A 19,993-nucleotide genomic window follows, 5' to 3' on the forward strand; every position below is an offset into this window, starting at 1 on the left:
GGACTCAGGAACGAAGGAGTGGCCCGGTGGGTGGGTGGATCTTCGATTGGGGGTAGGGGCCCGGGGGGCAGCACAACGAGATGTTGGAACTTGGGGGGCACATATGTGTGGAAGAGGACGACTGCGGTTTTTTGTTTTCCTTCTTCTTTTCTTCGCGGGTTGGGTCGGCAAGGAGGAGGAGGAGGGATTGGAACTTCAGGCTTGGTCTCTTCTTCGGCCCCCTAACACATGCTGAACGGAAGAATCGGCTGCACGTGTCACGTGTCACGTGTGATCGTGAGGTGGAGATATTAGGCTCTGGCTTTCTTTCTCGTATACCGGGATGGGTCATTGCGTATCACTCGTGGGAAAATGAGCTCGTCGGGTTTAACAGTGAACACTGGACACGGCCAAACATACCACTTCACTTCTCTCCATCTCGATTTTTCCAGTGAATCACCTCCACGAGTCCTTCCAACATTTCAATGGATCCTTAAATACAATCTCCATGCACAGACCGCAAAGCGTACTTCAAACTACTAGTTGCAAAACCATCCACAAGCGGTCGATCTATCTCCTCTAAGTGCTCTATTTCCAGCTTGGTGAAATAGTGCGCCGGAGAACAAAACGAGTGATGTGCTATGGTCATCTAGTAGTAATAATTCTAACAGGGGAGGAGGTACTCTAGGTATCCCACTCTCGCAAGCAAGACTGGAAGGCTTCCAGCAGCCCCTCATTCAATCTCACCTCAGAGCACATTTTACTCCACCAGCCTAGTTACCAGCCCACCCACCAACCCACAGCTTCCGTCTTTCCCTTTCCTTTCCTTCCCTTTCTTTCCCTTCCCACCATCCATCCATCCATCCACAGAACACTTCACCAACAACAACTCTTCGGCTTCACATGAGCGATCAACGATAACAACGACGACGACGACAAAATGGTTTAGGGCCTACACATGTACCAGCGGATCGCAAGTTCGAGACAGCGGACGACTCCCTACGCCCTACAGATCTTGGCACAAACTACTTAGTTAGTTAGTGCGGAGTACTACCCAGTAAATACTAGTACCGTAACGACCTGCGGTAGCCTGGAGATCGCTACATACGTCCCTGGAATATTCCGGTGTACTCTACTCTACTCTACAGCCATACAACCATACATGAAATATCACGCGCTTCGAATCACAGCGATGGTTAGTTATTACTAAGCCAAACAGGTACCCGATCCATCAGGCAGAGAGGGCTGGGCGGAAATGTTGGGGATACATATTGCAGTATGGACGGGAGATTATGTAAAGTACCAGGTCAAAAGTTATCGCTACTCGCCCCTACGAGATCACCACACCACACATGTAGAGCTCTCGAACACACAACCACACAATAGAAAGTAATACAAACTTGCATATAGGATGATTAGAAACATATCTAGCTTCGACAAAATTTCCAGCCCAAAGAAATCAATATTTTATGTGAAGTTATGCGGCTAACCAAAGTCCCATTGTCTCAAGACTATCCATTTTCAACCACAGATTCTGCATCCTAAACACACTTTAAAAAAATTGGGCAATTGGAAGTCCTTGCTAACCGGGTAGGAGATCTTATAATAAACTGGCTCGCAAATATAAGCAGTTGTGGTTCAGCAATGCGGCCCAGGAGAAAATTTTGTGGTTTTCGCTGGTTGTCGTGCAACTTTTTGTATGGGAGCCCCATACAAAATGCGAAATCACTGTTCAAGTCATGCACAAACCACCACTAAAAACCATCAATCTTGACCAAAAGCAGTCAACGTTTTTATATATGAGAGGGCTGATTATTTTACGGCGTCTGTGGAAGACACAGTATTTTCCGTCAGACGAAGGATGAGTTCTAGTCGTGTGAAAGTGGCCATTCTTGGTGTAAAACGGCCCCCTGGCGATAACTTTTGACCTAGTACTTTACCTACAGCGGATAATGTATGTACCGGTATCGGAAAAGTGATATTTCTATGTATGTATACTCCCTGGTTTGTGGAATGCGTAGGTAAGATGGTCGGGACTCGGGGATCGGGACTCGGGACTCGGGCCATGGTCGGGCGGGGATCACTCGACGAGGGCGTGTGCTGAGGTCCATAAGTTTCGGTGGATCGGCTGGTAGGTCAAGTCAAGTGGGCTGCTGTTTGGAAGACGGGGTTTCTGCAGAATAGTACCGGTAACTGTTACTCCATGTTCCCTACAAGTATATAGTAGCCAATTGGATTACCTTGCTGTGCTCCTGGGTATGCGGGGTAGATAAAAAATCAGATAAGATAGGAGGAGGGGCTAGTCGGATCGGTGGATCCGAATGGTGGTGATAAATAGCCGGACTAGCTGGATCGGGTGGCACCGAACGGTGGACCGTGGAGGTATGTAGCAGCAGAGGAGAGCCATACGATGGCTCATCGAAGTTGAATAGAACCTCAACTTCTCCTTCATCCTTCATTTCGCCATTTCCTTCCCGGGTTACATCACCCCATTCCGTGCCAACCAAGACAATGCTAGAGTACTCTAGACAGCATGGTTGGCTGTCATCTGAGAGAACGAAGAAAATACCACGGCCATCTGTGAGCAGTACTCGGCTGCACACTCCGCGCCATATGTGCAATGAGTCCTGTCCGCCTCGCTCTGGGTATGTAGAGGTGGATATACAGCTGCAAACGAGAAGCGCAGGTTGTTCTCGATTCCGACTTGGCGGACGATCGAGTGACCGCACAGGGAGTTCCAGAGGGATCATATGTAGAGCCTCACTTCCCCTTGGCAACCAACCCACAACCCTGACCCTATCGTATCGTACGAGAAACATACCTACTCCTTCCCCACTAACTAGCTCGTCTCCACTGCAACCCCTCTCGGCATACGACCGGACAAAGAGACGAACGATGGCGGATAATATCACACGACTAGCACAGAGGGGCGACTACAATACATGGGCTCTCAAAGCAAAGATCCATCTCATGGCACAAGGCCATTGGGCCGTAATCAACGGAGACGATTGGGGACCGCCGTACCTAGCCTCCATTGACCTAGGGGACCAAGCCTACATACAGAACACCTTCGTCTACTACGATCTAAAACAAAAATTCCTCATCCGCAAGTTCATGGCTTCGGCGGCGATTCTCGACCTTCTCGATGCTACCCTTAAGAAGGAGTTCGCCATAGAGGAGTTGGATGTATACCCAAAGGAATTATGGATGGCGATCAAGAATTATTTTCTGAGGAACAGATAGAGGAGGAGGAGGAGAGTGGATGGTAGCTGGCTTTTATCGGTCAGTAAGTCCATGTCCCATGGTCCATGAGGCGCACTAACATATCCTCTCTCACACAGGTTTGGCCACGGAGGAAGATATGGATCAAATTGGGAAATCATGTGCTTTGTTGTTCGTCCTAGTAATTATTGCAACATCTGATTCTGACTTGGCCGAGGAGCGTGATCTTTCAGTGAGTGGAGTGGAGTAGACATCGATTTAGGAACCTTCGCAAGGCAGAGGCATGATCAGGCTCAACACGTCAAGAGAAAGGGAAAGGCGACGAGATGTCGTCGGGCACGTCGTAGCACTCGGATGGGATCCGAGGCGACCTCAAGCGGCTACTCGGATTGCTCAGATTGCTCGGTGCAACAAGCATTGATCACTTGGTCTCCATCGAACCAACCACCCACAATATCCTTATCCCTATCCACCACCACCACCACCACCACCAGCACCACCATCACCACCATCACCATCACTATCACGCGGCAGTCCAATACATATTAAGGCAACGGCTATCCGGGTGGCGGCATATATGGTCTCCACGCGTCCCCTCTCAATTTGGGCGTCATGGCCCCGCCGCCGCACTGTAGCAGAGAACGAGCATAAATTACAATATTGCTATGTAAGTATATACTTCGACTCTCTCTCTCCGATTGTCTGGTTCAACCCTGTACTCCACGCATTGACGTGCTCGTTTAAAAAGTTTTTTTCTTCCGCAAAGCCTGTAGATATAGGGTCTATTTATTCTGACGTTCCGGGGGGGCGGATTGTATGTACCTACATAAGTGTGTGGATAATAGATATATTAGTTATTTTTTTTGGACATTCGAGAGATTTTTTCAGCAGCAATCGCGGCAACCCCATTTTTATTTTTTCAATCATTTTCAATCATTAAGGGCAGGAAACGTTTTTGCTCGGCCGGAATCTTCGGTCCTGCGCTCCGGTGGGCCAGACCATGCCTCCGACATCTCGGTTCGGCCCCATAGTTATGCACCATAGTTAATTGCCGCTGTTATAAAAAAGAAACCCACAAAAAATAAAAAGGTTCGAATGTTGCCGCTTCCCATGCGTGCACGGATGTCTTTTTTTTTGAGGAGGGGGGAGGGGGGGAGCCCGACGCGCGTTGCGCATAATTTTGAGCTGGGGCGGGGAAAAGATAGCGCTGACTACTACTATGGCTTAAGGCTCGAGTGACAGCAACTGAACCCGGCCGGCGGGGTAGAATAACCGTACGGGTGGGGAGGCCGCAGGCCAAAGTTGAGGCTCGGTGGAACGGACAGTCGACAGTCGACTATCTGAATAGATGGACTGCACGCTGAGGGCGTCAAGCGATGGGGTACGGTGCGTACATACATACAATGTACATACATACAGTCGTTTCAAATCGCCTAAGGCACACGCAGCACACGCACCTGGCAAGCTACCTATTTAGGATGTTACATACCGGTCTACCTACCGTACTATGTATGAAAAACCTTACGATCAACTGGCAGTTTTTGACTGCCGGCCGGCGCGATTGAACGATCATGGGTTGTTTGTTTCACTCGCTGTACTTGAGCTCGTTGCCTCGGCGTGAGCATTGGCGACAGTTTTTCACACTCTCCTCGGACTCGGACTCGGATGAGTGATAGAAAGTGAAGGTGTGCAATTACATGGCAACGAAGGCTGTGCACGCGCAGAGTTTACTCAGCCACGGTCAGGTCATTCGAAGGTTACCTAGTAATCCAGCAAAACCCGCGGCCGGGCATTGCCGTCGTCTCCATCTCGCCAGCCCAGCGGGCTACGTACGGCTACGGCCAAGGCCTCCGCACACCGTACCCTACAGACATACCGAGCCGGCACTTTCGCCGGTCACTCACAGCACAGCCCTTGGTCCGTCGGCAGTACCTTTGATATGTACAATACTTGTGCGTCGCCCACCAACTCAGCAGGTGTCACTTCGATCCCGTGATGCGGGAACATTATCCTGTGCGCACGCGCGCGTGAAAGGGACCGGCGCGGGCTGTGCTACGTTCGAGTTCGTATCGGCGGGTGAGTGAGTGAGTGGGTGGGTGGGTGGGTTTCGTACAACGTTCGGCACGCCGTCTGCGCGATCGGTACCTGCAGCGCGCGAGGCGGAACAGCTCATGGTTTATATCTATAAACGTTTTTTTCTCCGGTACCTCGCGCAGAACGCAGAACGCAAATGGAATTCCTTCTTCATGCCGAGAAAAGGGGTGGAGACGACGACGACGACTACGACGACTACGACGCAGGGGCGAGGGGCGGGAGGTCGGAAGACTCGTGACTGAAAGCGTATACCTACATTCTTACCGACGAGAGCGGGAAGGGACTTGAAGCGATGAATGGCACCCCGCGGGGGGGCGGCAGCCGCAACCGCCTGAACCTGCCGACTGTGCTGGCGGCGCAGGTACTCTGCAGTATGATACCTACTATGAACTCACCTACAGCCAAGATCGGCCCCCATAATTGAGTCTATCTGAGCACCTCAGCTCACGCGCGTCAACAATGACAGAATAGGGAGATATATGGCTATTCTGATGCCGTCTGCATGGCCAGAATGCAAACTCCGGTAGTTCGGGGTTTCTTGGACGCAGAGCAATCATAACTCCGGACATATAGTTAGTAGCGTGGCATTTACGGGAACCAATGCGAATTGACGCCTTCTCGAAAGAAGAGGAAAAAAAATAGAAAGCAAAAAAGAGCCATGACGCGTCCCCGGAGTTTAACCGAGCGTACCTTGCAGCTAACAGCTAGCTAACCTCTGGGTGACAACTCTGCAGACCATCATGTAGGTGGAGTAGAAGCACGCGTGATGCCAGCTGCGCTGACAACAGATTTCCGCCGCAAGGCACTCACATCATGTAAGGCGTGCCTCCTCTTGGCTGCTGCCAATGGGGCCACTGGAATCGCGGGGGAGGCTTTTTCCCCTGTGCAGAAAAACGGTTGGAGCGGGCGTTTGCATGCTGAAGGCTTGTGTCAACAACGTGCTGCGGGCTAGTTACAGCGCGGGATGCCAAATCACGGCAGGGGATGATTCACTATGGTGGGGGTGTCACGATCGGGAATCTTGGCTCTGGGAGAACACTCGAGAGGTCGGAGGCCGAAATGTGCAGCCCCGCGCTTCGGTGATCTGGCCGTGAGTGTCCCCGGATTCCTATCCAACGGGTTTCGGCGGTTTGGCAGCATCCCCGGATTCCTATAAAACGGACTTCGGTACGGAGTGAAGATCCTTTCCCCTGGTACATAACTACGCCTGATATGCCGGAGTTCAATATCTCGACCTCGGATTGTCGTACGGACTGAAACTGTGCGACCGCCGCCGAAAGGCAGGTGGAGGTATAGCAGTGGTCACTCACCGGAATCACTCGCCAGGTCTGGCCCCCAACCAACGTAGGGAAAGCCAAGGTAGGCGGGGATAGATAGGTAGTTGGCTGACCGTGCAAGCATACCCCATCTACGAACCTGTAATGGTCCCTCGAAGGGGGAAGAATTAGGCACGGCCGCCGCAGTGTCCGTCCTCCGTCCTGCCCAGCTTCCCATCTTCCCAGCTGCCCAGCTGCCACATGCCGGCGGTGCCGAGACATGCAGCTGCCGGACTCCAGCAACTCCGACTCCCGCCCAGGCTTCTCTACGCACATACCCGAAGGTCGATACGTTTGGCGAATGTGCAGATGACTATTGAGATCGTGAGAGCAAACAAGCTGTGGTTTCCATATCTATGAGGTATGCACCACTATCGAGGCGCTTCCGACGATACTTCATGGTGCTATGGAGGACTCCGATACTGGGGTAAGCGTCTGCTATACTAACTAACTAGTAGTTGCATGGGAGATCGACGGTGCTGCGACCACGAGAGCCAATGTAGTCAAGCTGCCATGGAGGGAATGGGGGGGAGTGGGGCTCTAGGAATAGCAACACGGCATTTCTTTTGCCCAACCATCTCATGATCATCGTCCATCCTACATCCATACGAGATATTCCAGGGCTAGGGATGTCAGAACCCCCAAGGAAGCGGAGGAGAAGAAGTTAATGCTGGATCACGGATACGGCCAGAGGCCCAGAGCAGGATCGCGAGATCCCACCGCACTGATGCCGGTTGTTTTCTGCGTTCGGAGACCCAAGTAGAAGTAATCTATGTACGTGGTCGCGAATTGTGCAGCGATGTGATGGCTCTGCAGGAGCTGGTTGACGGATAACTATCTTCTGCTTCTTCTGACATTCCGGATTCAGCCGTTTTTCACGACAAGAAGCGAGCCAACCGAGAGCTAGCCCCCCAGCCAGCCCCTAATGAAGATTCTATTGGCTGATGGTTGGCAACAACACAGCATGAAAGCCAGCCCACCATATCCATCTTTATCCTGAGCTCCAGCTCAGTTGTGCTCCGTCTTCTGCAGCTAGTAACACAAAAGAGGCACTATGACGAATTCTCACCGCTGGAGGAGCTGGAGGATGAAGAGGGACTTCTGCCTGACTACATGATCTGCCCAAGTCATTGTCTCACCAAATCATCCGGATTGCGATGCGGACTCGGCGGGCCTAGCCGGCAAGGGGAGGATGAACTAGATGCCGTCTCGGAACCCGGATGGATTGAAAAGCCCCGACCCGCTGACATGATGAGGAATCCGAACTGCTCGTAATCGAGTCGGTCTGCGAACACAACCAGGCTGGCGTGATTTCCGACGCATCATCGCCATCACCGGATCGTTCCACTCGAACCGCGTGCCTCCTTCCTGTCCTACACACTGCTGGAAGGTCCCAAGTGCGCCCAGGCCTCGAGCTCGCGGTCATCTCTGTGGATTTTCTGGTCGCGGGAGGATCAACTACCGCCTGGCACTATCAGGAACCTAGGAATACTACCCGCGCATTCGACGCCACCGCCAACTGTAGTACCACATCGCTTGCCAGACGATAGTTAGCAACTTTCTCAGTGCTATCCACCGGCTGCTTGATAACTGGAATATAGAGTAGAGCGCCTGGAGTTCTCGAGCCCTGGCTAATAACATGCATTAGCTGTTTGTTGGTAGCCGCTACTATATGGTAACTATTGGACTGTGTGCATGGAATCACCGGTTCGTTTTCGCATGGGGTAGCCTGGTCGATAAGTAATAGCAAAAGCCGGCAGCTGCCGATTAGCCCTAACTACTCACCTCTCTCACTCTCGAACTCATGGATGTGATGTGAATAACTGATTAGGTGAGTAACTATTGCATCGACGGCTCCAATCAAGAGCCCCAGAAGTTGGAGAATAGCAATGATCCCAGGAGCAGGCACGTATGTGCGCAGGGAACTGTAGGCATCCTTCACGCCGTACCAACTAATGCCTAATAGCATGGCGACTATAGCTACTCAGAGCCTCCAGATGCGAGGAAAACGAGCAGTCCATGCGTTCCGTGTGCCTTATTCATAGACGTGTCAATACCTACATGCACGCGCAGCCTGCAAGCCGTTTAAGCCGTCAAATCAATCATGACTTCGATACCTATCTCATGATGGTCATCACCACGGTGCATCCCGGCACTGTCAGGACTATTTCTGCACTTGCTTCTGCCCGACAGCTTCAACGCTTTGCCTTGCGGGTGACGGGCTCAAGAGTTACGCCTTGCCACCGATACAGCAGTGCGCGATGGGCCCGAAGACTCGTGGTCATGTAGGTATTAGTCCATCTGCAGCTGGCTGATTGTCAAGCGTCTGCGCTAGATAGTAGAGCAAGTTCATGCACCCTGGTAGGTGCTTTTTGTCGTACCTTCTGTGCTCATCTTTGTGGTTCAGTGGAATCTTCGCGTAAATTGGGGGTTATTCGGATATCGGGTCGTGGGGGTAGTAGATAGTAAGAAGTATCTAGCGGGAGATGTTTTTTTGTAATATTATCTTCACAAGCCATTCCAACAGTGTTAATACTCTACCGCGGAGGATTCGGGGATGGAACGGGGGTTCGATACTATAGCTCTGCTGTGTTCTGCGCAGAACCAAGCCGGGTGTTCTAATACCTTGCAGAATCTCAGCTGGGAGGTGGCAAACCCACCATGATACCGTAATAACTCACTTAAGAGGCAATGTCTCGGTTCTTTTATCTTTTACGCCTAGCACACATATTAATTCCTGAACGGGAAGTAAAACAATACAAGTATACGATTTTCTTTCACAATACAAGTCAAGCTATTCAACGCGGGAGGCCTATTGCTAGATATGTCTAAAAATCATTACCTCTCAAGTGACATACAACGGTAGACCCAGCCGGGTGTTCGATCGGACCCGCACAGACAAATATACCGACCAGGTTAATTGTACTGAAACGGATATGTCAAGCGTGAGGCTTCCGGATCTCCTATTGTGGCAGAAGTGTCTATTTGTAGTACTTGCCATGTACCGCCGCACACACCCTCGCTTTGCGCGCTGGGTGGACCCTGGCGCACTCTGCAGATCTGATCTCTTCCCTAGCTAGCTATGACCACCACTTGAGATCTATCGCCCCCACCGGAGTTTAGAATTCCCAGCGGGTACTACATACATCATCAGTCAAGTCCTCAAGGCGCGGTGATCAAGGGACCGTCTGGTAAGTAAGTATGTATGTACTACCACCACCATCACCGCCGCCATCAGTACGGGCCTTGAAGATGCCGATCCAGACGTGAGTCAGGTCATACTTCTCCACAGATGTTACACTGTTCCCCCGGACCACTAACGGAGAGCATCTGCCATGGCCATGGCCATGATGGTCACGGCGTGCGAGCCGCCCCACCGACGAGCCCGATGTGGGCAACCGCGGGCTGCTAGATCAAACGGATATCCGCCAATATCAACAGGCTGATATAGAAGAATACTGCAGACGAATGCCGACACCAATGCGGGGCGGGGCTTGGTCACGCCGGCCTAACGGAGCCGAAGGAACCTGCGTTTCTCGGACAGGGACACATGCCGCATTCTTCATGCAGTCTGATTCTCCTCCTCCCCCCCATGATACTCCGCCCGGCCACCCCACAAAGTTGAAATATTCTACATAGCCATTCCTTGCGTAACATGTATTCGGAAGCTCCTCCCCCCTAGGCATTGCTGCCTCATGTTGCTATTCGCCGGTAGTTAAGAATTGCGAGAAAAAAACATGTCACTGGCCACGCGCCACACCCCCCATGCCAGTAAGATCGTATTCTCGCGGACCAATTCCCCTATTCTCTGGCGGAATGTAATCACTCGGTGATAGCGGCCCCGGAGGTCTCAGTAATAACCCCGGGTCCTAGCAGTAGGACGTTGTGGCTATTCTTCTACTCCGCTGCTACTATAGTCTGTATGTACTGGCAGTTGTCAGTTGCACCCCAGAGTAGATACGACTTCCGAGTCATCATGAATCCCAACAACTAGAGGTCTTAGATACTCGGTGATCTGAGACATTTTAGCCAATCGCACAAGACCACCCCTACGATCCGAAATGTGAAATGCGGGACGTATCGTGCATCGACTGGACATCTATTCTTCAACAGGTACTGGAATAGAAACCCTTTTTACCGGAGGTGTGCCATTTCTCGGCTCCCGGACTCCGCATTCTGCAGTACCACCGTTTCCGAGATGCAAAGACCAGCTGCAGCTGTGCATGATCCACCTTGGGTAGGGACTCGGAAATCCCGTCCCTACAGCTACGTACTACATCGACTCGGCTTGCAGTTCTGTATGTGTCCCACCGGACTGGCTGAGCCATATCTCATCATCAATATATGCTACCCAGTATGTAGTGGCCTGGTTGGATTCTTATAAAGACCGCCGTCCGCCTCCCCTCCACAAATTTCATCTCCATCCGCTCGGTCAAGGACCAATACACAGTCTTCAACTCTCGTTTTCATCCGATCAGAGAAATCGAGGAGATGTCTAGCCTCATCAAAACTATACTTGGGGTGACCACCGCGGTGGCTACTCTCACCCAAACAATCACCAACGGCGCGTCCCTATGGGGAACCCTTGATTGTCCAACGTTCCCCAAGTTCCTCACGAACAATCCGTTGCCCCTCGGATATCCATGGGGTAAGCCATCCCCCCGTTCCAAAACCGATGTTCCATCCCACTAACGATGGTGTGTGCAGGTGGTCTCACTGCGAACGGCTCGAATCCGTACACGCAGGCACCTCTGACCGGAGTTGTGCGAAAGTACACTTTCAACGTCGCCCGCACAACTCTGGCTCCGGACGGCGTTGACAAGGACATGATTGTCGTCAATGGCCAGTTCCCCGGCCCCGTCATCGAGGCCAACTGGGGTGATTGGATTGAAGGTTCGCAATACAAATATCCAGGAATTTCCAATCATGATTCTAATTACCGCCCTAGTAACTGTCAACAACAACCTCGAGGATGAAGGTACCTCTCTGCACTGGCACGGGCTTCTTCAGACTGCGACTCCTTGGTTTGAGTATGATTTCCCCTTCTGGCTTGGAATCAGTAGGTTCATATGCTGACGTTCGCTTGTTACACAGCGGTGTTCCCTCTGTTCAGGTATTACCAACCACTCTCAGGGTTTTATATTTGTACTAATATCTATCTAGCAATGTCCTATTGCCCCCGGCGCTTCTTTCACTTACCGTTTCCGTGCTGATCTCTATGGCTCATCTGTAAGTACCGAACGAGTTCTCATGATTGATCACCGCTGACAAGACCGGTGATAGTGGTGGCATTCGCATTACTCTGGACAATATGCTGGTGGCCTGTTGGGCCCCATGATCATCCACGGACCTAATCACCTTAAGGGTAGCGAAGACTACGACGTCGACATTGGCCCCGTCTTCCTCACGGATTGGTACCACCGCGAGTACTTTGATATCGTAAAGGATATCATGAGCACCGACATTGTCACTGTCCTAGCTGCAGGCGCCTCGCAGAACAACCTGATCAACGGCAAGATGAACTACAACTGTTCTCTAACCACCCAGGCTTGCAAGGAGAACGCCGGTATCAGCAAGTTCAGCTTCGAGACGGGAAAGAAGCACCGCCTGCGCCTCATAAACGCGGGTGCCGAGGGCCAGCAGAAGTTCTCGATCGACGGGCACAACCTGACCGTCATCGCCCACGACTTTGTCCCCGTCACGCCCTACACCGTCAACATGGTCTCGCTCGGCATCGGTCAGCGAGTCGATGTCGTCGTCACCGCCAACGGACCCGCCACTGGATCCTACTTCATGCGTTCCTCGATCCAGACCGGCTGCACGCCTTCCAACCAGCCCGACGCCTTGGCCGTGATCTACTACCCCAGCGCCGACACGACCAAGCTTCCCACCTCGACCGCGCAGACGGACACCCTCAGCGACTGCACGGAAGCGAACTACCCACTAGAAGACACCACTCCGATCTTCACGATCACGCCCGCCACCGAGCCGGAGATCACCCACGAGATCGACATCACCTTCGGCCAGAACGAGACCGGACACTGGTTGTGGATGATGAACGACGTCTCTTTCCGTGCCAACTTCAACGCGCCCGTCCTGCTGCTCGCCCACGCCGGAAACACCAGCTTCCCTGAGAACTGGAACGTCTACAACGGCGGAACCGCTAAGACTATCCGTGTCATCCTGAACAACCGCTCCGGAGTCAGGCATCCCATGCATCTGCACGGTTTGTATTCCCCTTCTGCCTCTCTCTCTCTCTCTCTTCTTACTAACCCCCGCTGTCCAGGCCACAACATGTTCGAGCTCTCGTCCGGCGACGGAGATTGGGACGGCACGGTGACCAACCCGACCAACCCGGCACGTCGCGACACGCACGTCATCCGCGGCAATGGCCACTTCGTCTTCCAGTACGACGCCGACAACCCCGGTGTCTGGCCCTTCCACTGCCACATCGCCTGGCACGTGTCCGGCGGCCTCTACGTCAACCTCATGGAGCGCCCCGACGACATCAAGGACCACATGCAGATCCCGCAGATCATGGCCCAGACCTGCCGTGACTGGGCTACTTACACCAACGGAACCGTAATCGAGCAGTAAGCTCTCCCCCTCCCCTCCCACCCTCCCTCTCAACACCGAAAACATAGTACTGACCAAAAATTCAGGATCGATTCCGGATTGTAATCGCAGCAAACAAAAAAAAACTACATACTAGTTGAATAGTAATGGATGGGATTGGTGTTTGGGATCGGATTATTGTTTAATGGATACGCATAGTATGGTGCATATTTTTGGTTATAGTTATGGTCATGGTTGTGGTTACGAGATGCATTCAGTGTTTTACGTGGGATATCGCTCTACCTACCTAGGCTACATGGGGGAAGGGGAGAGGGGAAGGGCGATTGGGGCTGTAATGTAGTCGTATTTAAGAAGTATGCATTGCCCGATTGATTGATTGATTGATTTGCGTGGCGACTTGACTTGACTCGGAGTGACATTGTGTGATGCAGTGACTGGGGTTTTTTTTGAGATGATTCTGAGGACTCTCCGAGTGATATACAGGATACGGCGTCCCTTCCTATCATAACTTTTAAGCTTGTACTTACACTCCCAAGAAGTTCCGAGGCTTCCTGGGCTGCTTTAATTGGAGGGCTCTTGTGCCAGTTCGGGCCTCGTCTCCAAAGCTACCCCCTCAATAATCTCGACCAGCTTAAGGTGAACGATTACGTTGGGCTTTCCCCGGAAAGTTTGTTAGCAACGCAACGGCCCGCGCCCTATGTGGGTACATGTATGATACATTCTACAAGTTACTACTACCTAGTAGAGGTTGGAAGATCCAAAGACGTTGAGATTCCGATTCTCTAAACTCCGAATAGGTATGGCGAGCCATGAGCGCGCGCCGCGAAAGGTGCTCGAATGCTCTTGCAAGTTGCAACACGTTCTTCCCCAACGTTAAAGCATAAAATACAACACATAACACACACTCGATAGTGTCGAAGTTCCAACTTAGAGCAGAGCAGACTGCTAGAATGCGCTCTTGCATGGACAGTGGTCGGTGGATGGGGTTTTGACCTTCGGGTTTCCTCTAAAACAAAAACATTGTCTTCCTGGCTTTCACAGCGAGCGAGGGGATGAGGTTCTTGATCCACGTATCTATGTAACCGGGGCTTATTCCGACTGAAGCTACAAAGCCAGCACTATCTTCGACCCGGTACGACTGCGTCAAACTTAATTCTAATTTCTTCCAAAGACGAGCAGGGGCCGGTCACCGGCGACGAGCGAGTGAGCACCCGTGAAACCAAGACATAACTACATACCTATGTAGGCAAGCAGACGCGTAGAGAGAGCACATCAATGTATTGTCGCATGCGGCCTTTACTAGACTATGGCAACCAAGCAGATGCGTAATAACCGATAGAAAAGAAACATACATGGATTGACGAGTGATGCCCCATGCACCTATATAAGTTGTCTAGACGGCACTACCACATCTAGCCCTCACTGAGTCACTGAGTTTCTATGGCAATTGCCAGCCCTGGGTTACTCCCTCCCCATCTCCCATCTCCCGTCTGCACCTGCAAGGCTGCAACCGCCAATGCAAGGTTTCCCTCATGTGAATACGGCGTGGGCATTATAATCCGCCATCACTAGGTTTGGACTCCGGAGTAGGAATGGTGGCAGCGAGATACCATCTGTCACTCGCAACACTGATTCGCTGCCCAACCTCTAAAAAATAAAAATGGCCTTGAGCATGCGCCTGTACGTAGCCGTGAAGACTTATCACCCCGTCCGAGGGACGGCCTAGAGGACCTCTTAGGCCTTTGGTCGTCGGGAGTCTCTAGATACCTAGGTAGTAGAGAAGCATTTCCAGAATTAGTTGCGAGGAAGGCCGCGCTATGTACCTACCTAGCTGTATTTCTCTCTCTCTCGGGCGGTACGGTATCGTCAAAAGAAGTAGGTAGACGACTATACATAGCAAAAAAACCCCAACTAAGTATGTACCAGGTTGCCTACGGACACACAGACAGGAGTCACCATTCATTCATCCGGCCGAGTGCTCGTATGTACATACGGTTTCACGGGATACCGCGATCAATCATGAATGGCAAACTTTCACCCGTAATCACATAACATGTGTATCAAAGTCTGAACTGCATGTGAGAGTTGTTTCCGATATGTTATTCTAGGTTATCCGAGTGTCCTGGACGTGGATTCAAAGCCCATGGACGATACTGAAGTGTAATGCGAGATCGGTGAGCTAATGGTTTGAAGTGAGAAGTATGATACCGGGAGGCCCCGAGAATACTCGTGGAATGGCCAACGTGCCGTACTCGTACTGCGGCACGTGCCAGCCTGCCAGGGCGACTCCGTACCAACATACATAGCCCTACCAAGCTCCAACGACGCATATGCAGTCCGAACCCATACTAGCCCTAGACGCGAAGAAGACCGAGTGAGCTTCAAAGTTCATTCCAGTCTTTTAGGGAGTCGCGGCTCATGCCTACAACCAGGCCTACGACCCAGCCCGATGGGACGTGCCATGTCTTTGTTCTTGTCTGGGGAGGCACTCCAGAACCGCATCCCATCCAGACCCCCACGCCTTTATACGTAGTATGTAGAGCAAGATAGTAGGTAGCTCCGTGGGGGCCGGCTCGGGGAATTCATGGCGTCTTGTGGGATTTGCTTTTTTGTCGGGATTCACCGGTGCATACATACGGTATTCCGGCCGTTAATACTAGTAGTCAAAGGTCCGAGCGCAGGGCAACGTGAATCGCCGTTCTGTTCTCGGGAGATGAAGTCTAAAGACCGTCCTTTTGTTTAAAATCTCCCCACGTTTATTCTCAGCAGGGAACGACACACGGGCGAGTACACGAACTATGTACCGAGCCTCGTGTCGGCTGAGAGCGGGTAGGTAACATGTACACATCCAGATGTACGGTAGAGTACCGGCCGTTGTGTCAATCGGTGCAGAACGCCTACGGTGTTCTACTCGCGGTACGAACCGGAACACCTCGCCTCGTCCGCCCTTTTGAGGACAATACCAGAGCAGCGCAAAAAACGCAAAGCCCCCCGTGGAACTCGATCGATGCAATGTACATTCCCGACGGCGAGAAGGAATAGGATAAATACTTTCTCTACATAACTTTGGCATAACTTACGGTCTTCTAACCGCGACTCTGCGCGATTTAAGCGTATGTATTGTACGTAAGTACACACAACCTGCTGTCGTTGTAGAGCGTTTGAGCTTATGCCGGTTTCAGTGACAGTGTCAGGAACGCCGATGTTGGCTGTTGGTGTTGGGCTGGGTATAGGAAATCCTTTGTTTACATACGGTTTCCGGTCCGTCGTCGTCGTTGTCAATCGGGATCGCCAGACCCCGCAACCGTGGGTAGGTTTTGCCAAGAAACTGTCGATGCAGCCCACCAGGCCGACGTGAAGCAGAGAACCAGACAGCAAAGATGCAACTAATCAAAGCCGCCACAGTACCGGACCTTGCCGAACCAGACCACGACCACGACCACACACCCCACCCCCATGCTTATTTTTTACTCAGGCCATGGTCGCGATGATAACAGCACATGCGAAGTTGTTCCACGGCAGCCTATCGATATTAAAACCAGCCCCGCCCACATCGGGAATCCGGTGGCTTTGGAAACCACCCCCCAGCCCATTGGGCGTAGCCGACAACAATAGCCATCATCTACCGGCGGGAGCTTGCCTTGGAAGTTGGGCACCCAAAAAGACAGACTGTGTGCCGTGAGCGGCAAGTTTTGAATGATCTTGATCGGTCTTATCACCCAGGCCGTAAGAGATGCAGGGGATGGAGCTGATCAAGGGGAACTTCAGCCGCGAATGCCTGGTTCACCGTTCATGCGTTCTGCAATCGATGAGGCCGACGAGGATGCGCGACGGAGTACATACGGGCGCAGTCGGTCTTCACGGCGAGAGGTTTGTGGTACTCTTGCCAGCCGCAGAATTATGGGGCGATGCTCCTCTGTATCTGTCTCTGTGAACTCTGCAGAGTTGGGTGTCTCGGCTGTCCAATGTCTATCCATCATGTAAGCGCTGCAACTCCCGCTCAGCCCCGTCCATGTCGTTGTTACGTTGTTGCGCGAAACGATGGGGATGGCCTGGGCAACCCCGCTCTTGGCCTGTTTGCGTGCGCGGGTTAGGCTTGGCCGGCCATTGGGCAAGCGGTCGATCACGGCCACTCCAAACTGCACGCCGGAATATGACGGCGATGAAAGGACAGGAAAGCACCGGCGGGTGTCTGCCCACCTGGAACAGTGGACACATAAATGTGGCGGCATCGCTTGGGAACAAAGGATCCATCTCTCGCACGCGACACCTCTGCACACGAGTCCATCCCATCCATCGACATCGGCCATCTCTCGGGCGCCTTCGTGCCATATGTAGGCAGGTAGTGTGTTCATCGGACGGCAACATACCTGCGACAGGGATCACCTACATACATCATCATCTTCACGAACGGCGGCGTCTCAGCCGTTGAGAGTGCACCTTAACATAGCTACCCCGTTCGCCTTCTAGTTTCGGGCGACCTTATCACCACGCCTCTTGCGCAAACAGCTAGTCGGTATTTCCCCCCAACCCCAACCCCCATCTGCTGCGCTTTGCAGGCAGGTCCAGAACATCGCAGAGAGCTAAACGGAATCGCTAATAAGGAACCCACTTGATCGCCGCCTGCTCGCCGAAGGCTAAAGGTGATCACGCTTAAATACAAAAACGAAGCTCCCTCCACCACATGTCCGGCCTCTGCGACGACGACGAGCCAGCTGCTACACTGGTGCCTCCGAACGATGTCAGTCCCGCGGGGACTGTTGGCTTCCTACTACGACGCTCCGGACCGCCGCACCATCGACGATGACCGCCCGACGCTGCTGGTGACTTGGTGGTGCACTGGCTGCTGTATTGCGCTCATTGGCATGCGCTTGCTGGGCCGCTATATTCGCGTTGCGAAGCTGTTCCGAGACGACAAGTTTATGGCCCTCTCGATCCTGCCGTTGTTGGGGCATCAGGCGCTTGTGCACATGGTACTTCTCTACGGAACGAACAACACGACCGGTACCGAGGCAATGGGAAAGGAGGAGTTACGGCGGAGAAGAATCGGCAGTGGAATGGTTTTGGGCGCGAGAGTGATGTACGCCGCATTGTAAGTCACATGTTGGCAATCCTCGTTTGTGCGGTGACGTTTGGAGCCCGGGATTCAAACTGACCTGACAGGTAGTCTCTGGTCGCAGAAGTTTTGCATCACTGAGTTCTATGTGAGACTGACGGAACACTTTTGGGAGAAGGGCTATGAATTGGGACTGAGGATCATGAGGTGGAGTCTCTTGGTCACCTTCCTTGCCGCTACTATATCCGTCTTTGGAGAGTGCCGGCCCGGTCACAAGTCAGTTGCTGTCCCTTTCGCGTGTGAACTTCTCACCTGGGATTGAATCTAACTTGTCGTCTTATTAGGTTATGTGAGTTACATACCCTCGATGTGTCTCTCGTTCATAGTGGCACGGGAGATCTCCTTAATCCATCCACTAACGTAATGTAGGGCAGGTGCATCCATCTCCCGGCCCGCAATGTCGTTCCGGTTTTGCACCTCTCATCACGATCTCGACATTCAGCATAGTGACGGACCTATTCCTCGTGCTCTACCCGATCCCGATGATAATCCGCTCATCGTTCACAACGCTCAAGAAGCTCCGGCTCATCCTGACAGTGTTCAGCCTGTCCCTCCTCTGCGTCGCCTTCGCCAGCTACCGAGTACCGGCCGTAATCCGCACGCACGGCTCGCAGCAACTACGCTCGCTCCTCGCCGCCTTCGAGATCCTCGTCTCCACCATCGTCAGCAACGCAATCATCATCAACTCATTCGCGCGGGGGAAGGGGGAAAAGAAGCGCAAATTCTCTGGGGCGAGCGGGGTTGACGACGCTGAGGCGGGCCAAGTGAGGATGGCGTATTGGGGCAGCGACGACGATATTGCGCGATATCTGGGCGTCGGAAGGGTTCCCGGGGTCGCCCCGGTGCAGAAGGGCTACGGCTTTACGAGACGGTCCGAAGAGGCGCCGAGAAGCGATGAGCGCTTGCAGCCGAGAGCGGTGTTGCATGGCGCGGCGGTATCGGCCGAGATGGAGGAGCAGCAGCAGGCGAAGGTGGATTCCTGCGAGCTGATGGATTTTGGTAAAGACACGACGACGATAACACCACCACCGCCGCCGCCGTCGCCAGATGATGGGAAGGAACACCCGGTGCTGTGCGATGCTGGCGGGCTACTAACTCTCGCACGGGTCGACGAGAATGAATCTACCACTGAATACTCTGACGATGACGACTACGATCTCCGGCCGCGGACTTCGGTGTCTTCGTCGTCGGTGGGACTGAAAGATACCATTGCGGAAAGGGATCGCGAGGTGCGGCGCTGATTTTGATTTTGATTTAAGCACATGTACGCTACATACATACATACCAGGCACTTTGGATTTGGGATTTTGGAGTCTGGGATTGGCGTTTGGGGCATACATTGTATTCGGGTTGTTGGAACTTGGGGGTTTTAAATGTTGATCTGCGGCGAGGCGAGGTACGTTGGAGTATTGTATTTTTTTGCGCGTGGGCGTTGGGTATATTTATATGTACAATGCTGATAATTGATATTGAGAGACTGAATCTGTCGACAACATGGAGGATTAACGAAGATTCTTGCAAGGATGGAAGGCTTTCTGAAGATAATCACGATGGTTAATCGCAACTTCAACGGCAGACCGCAACTTGGCGTTCGTCACAAGCCTGCGACCTATCCATGCTACCACTAGCGCTTTCACGTGTTCATATTCACACGGTAGTGTAGAGTACATTTGATTGATTGATTGTTCAT

General features: G+C 52.4%; 2 protein-coding genes across 2 annotated transcripts; both read left to right on the forward strand.

Annotated features, from left to right (window-relative positions):
- Positions 1-10,977: 10,977 nt before the first annotated feature.
- On the forward strand, positions 10,978-13,556 carry BZA05DRAFT_366520 (multicopper oxidase-domain-containing protein). Its single transcript, XM_051481536.1, has 8 exons — positions 10,978-11,259; positions 11,319-11,504; positions 11,560-11,641; positions 11,706-11,724; positions 11,775-11,840; positions 11,895-12,837; positions 12,898-13,204; positions 13,274-13,556. Exons 1-8 carry the CDS (start codon positions 11,103-11,105, stop codon positions 13,290-13,292), a joined length of 1,779 nt encoding a protein of 592 aa, XP_051344547.1. The 5' UTR covers positions 10,978-11,102; the 3' UTR covers positions 13,293-13,556.
- A 4,370-nt stretch (positions 13,557-17,926) lies between these two features.
- BZA05DRAFT_414699 (uncharacterized protein) lies at positions 17,927-19,544 on the forward strand (the record flags this gene model as incomplete). The annotated part of the gene is made up of 4 exons (XM_051485268.1): positions 17,927-18,279; positions 18,355-18,519; positions 18,588-18,592; positions 18,673-19,544. 4 exons carry the CDS (start codon positions 17,927-17,929, stop codon positions 19,542-19,544), a joined length of 1,395 nt encoding a protein of 464 aa, XP_051344548.1.
- Between the last annotated feature and the right edge of the window lie 449 nt (positions 19,545-19,993).

This window comes from Tricharina praecox, assembly GCF_024521635.1.
Source record: "Tricharina praecox strain CBS 144465 chromosome Unknown BZA05scaffold_1, whole genome shotgun sequence".
Lineage (NCBI taxonomy): Eukaryota > Fungi > Ascomycota > Pezizomycetes > Pezizales > Pyronemataceae > Tricharina > Tricharina praecox.

Excerpts from the sequence above, each read along its gene's own strand:
- BZA05DRAFT_366520 (XM_051481536.1), top strand. The coding sequence starts at position 11,103 with ATGTCTAGCCTCATCAAAACTATACTTGGGGTGACCACCGCGGTGGCT. Across the intron at positions 11,260-11,318 it reads GCCCCTCGGATATCCATGGG|GTGGTCTCACTGCGAACGGC; the intron begins GTAAGCCATCCC and ends TGGTGTGTGCAG. Across the intron at positions 11,841-11,894 it reads CTGATCTCTATGGCTCATCT|TGGTGGCATTCGCATTACTC; the intron begins GTAAGTACCGAA and ends GACCGGTGATAG.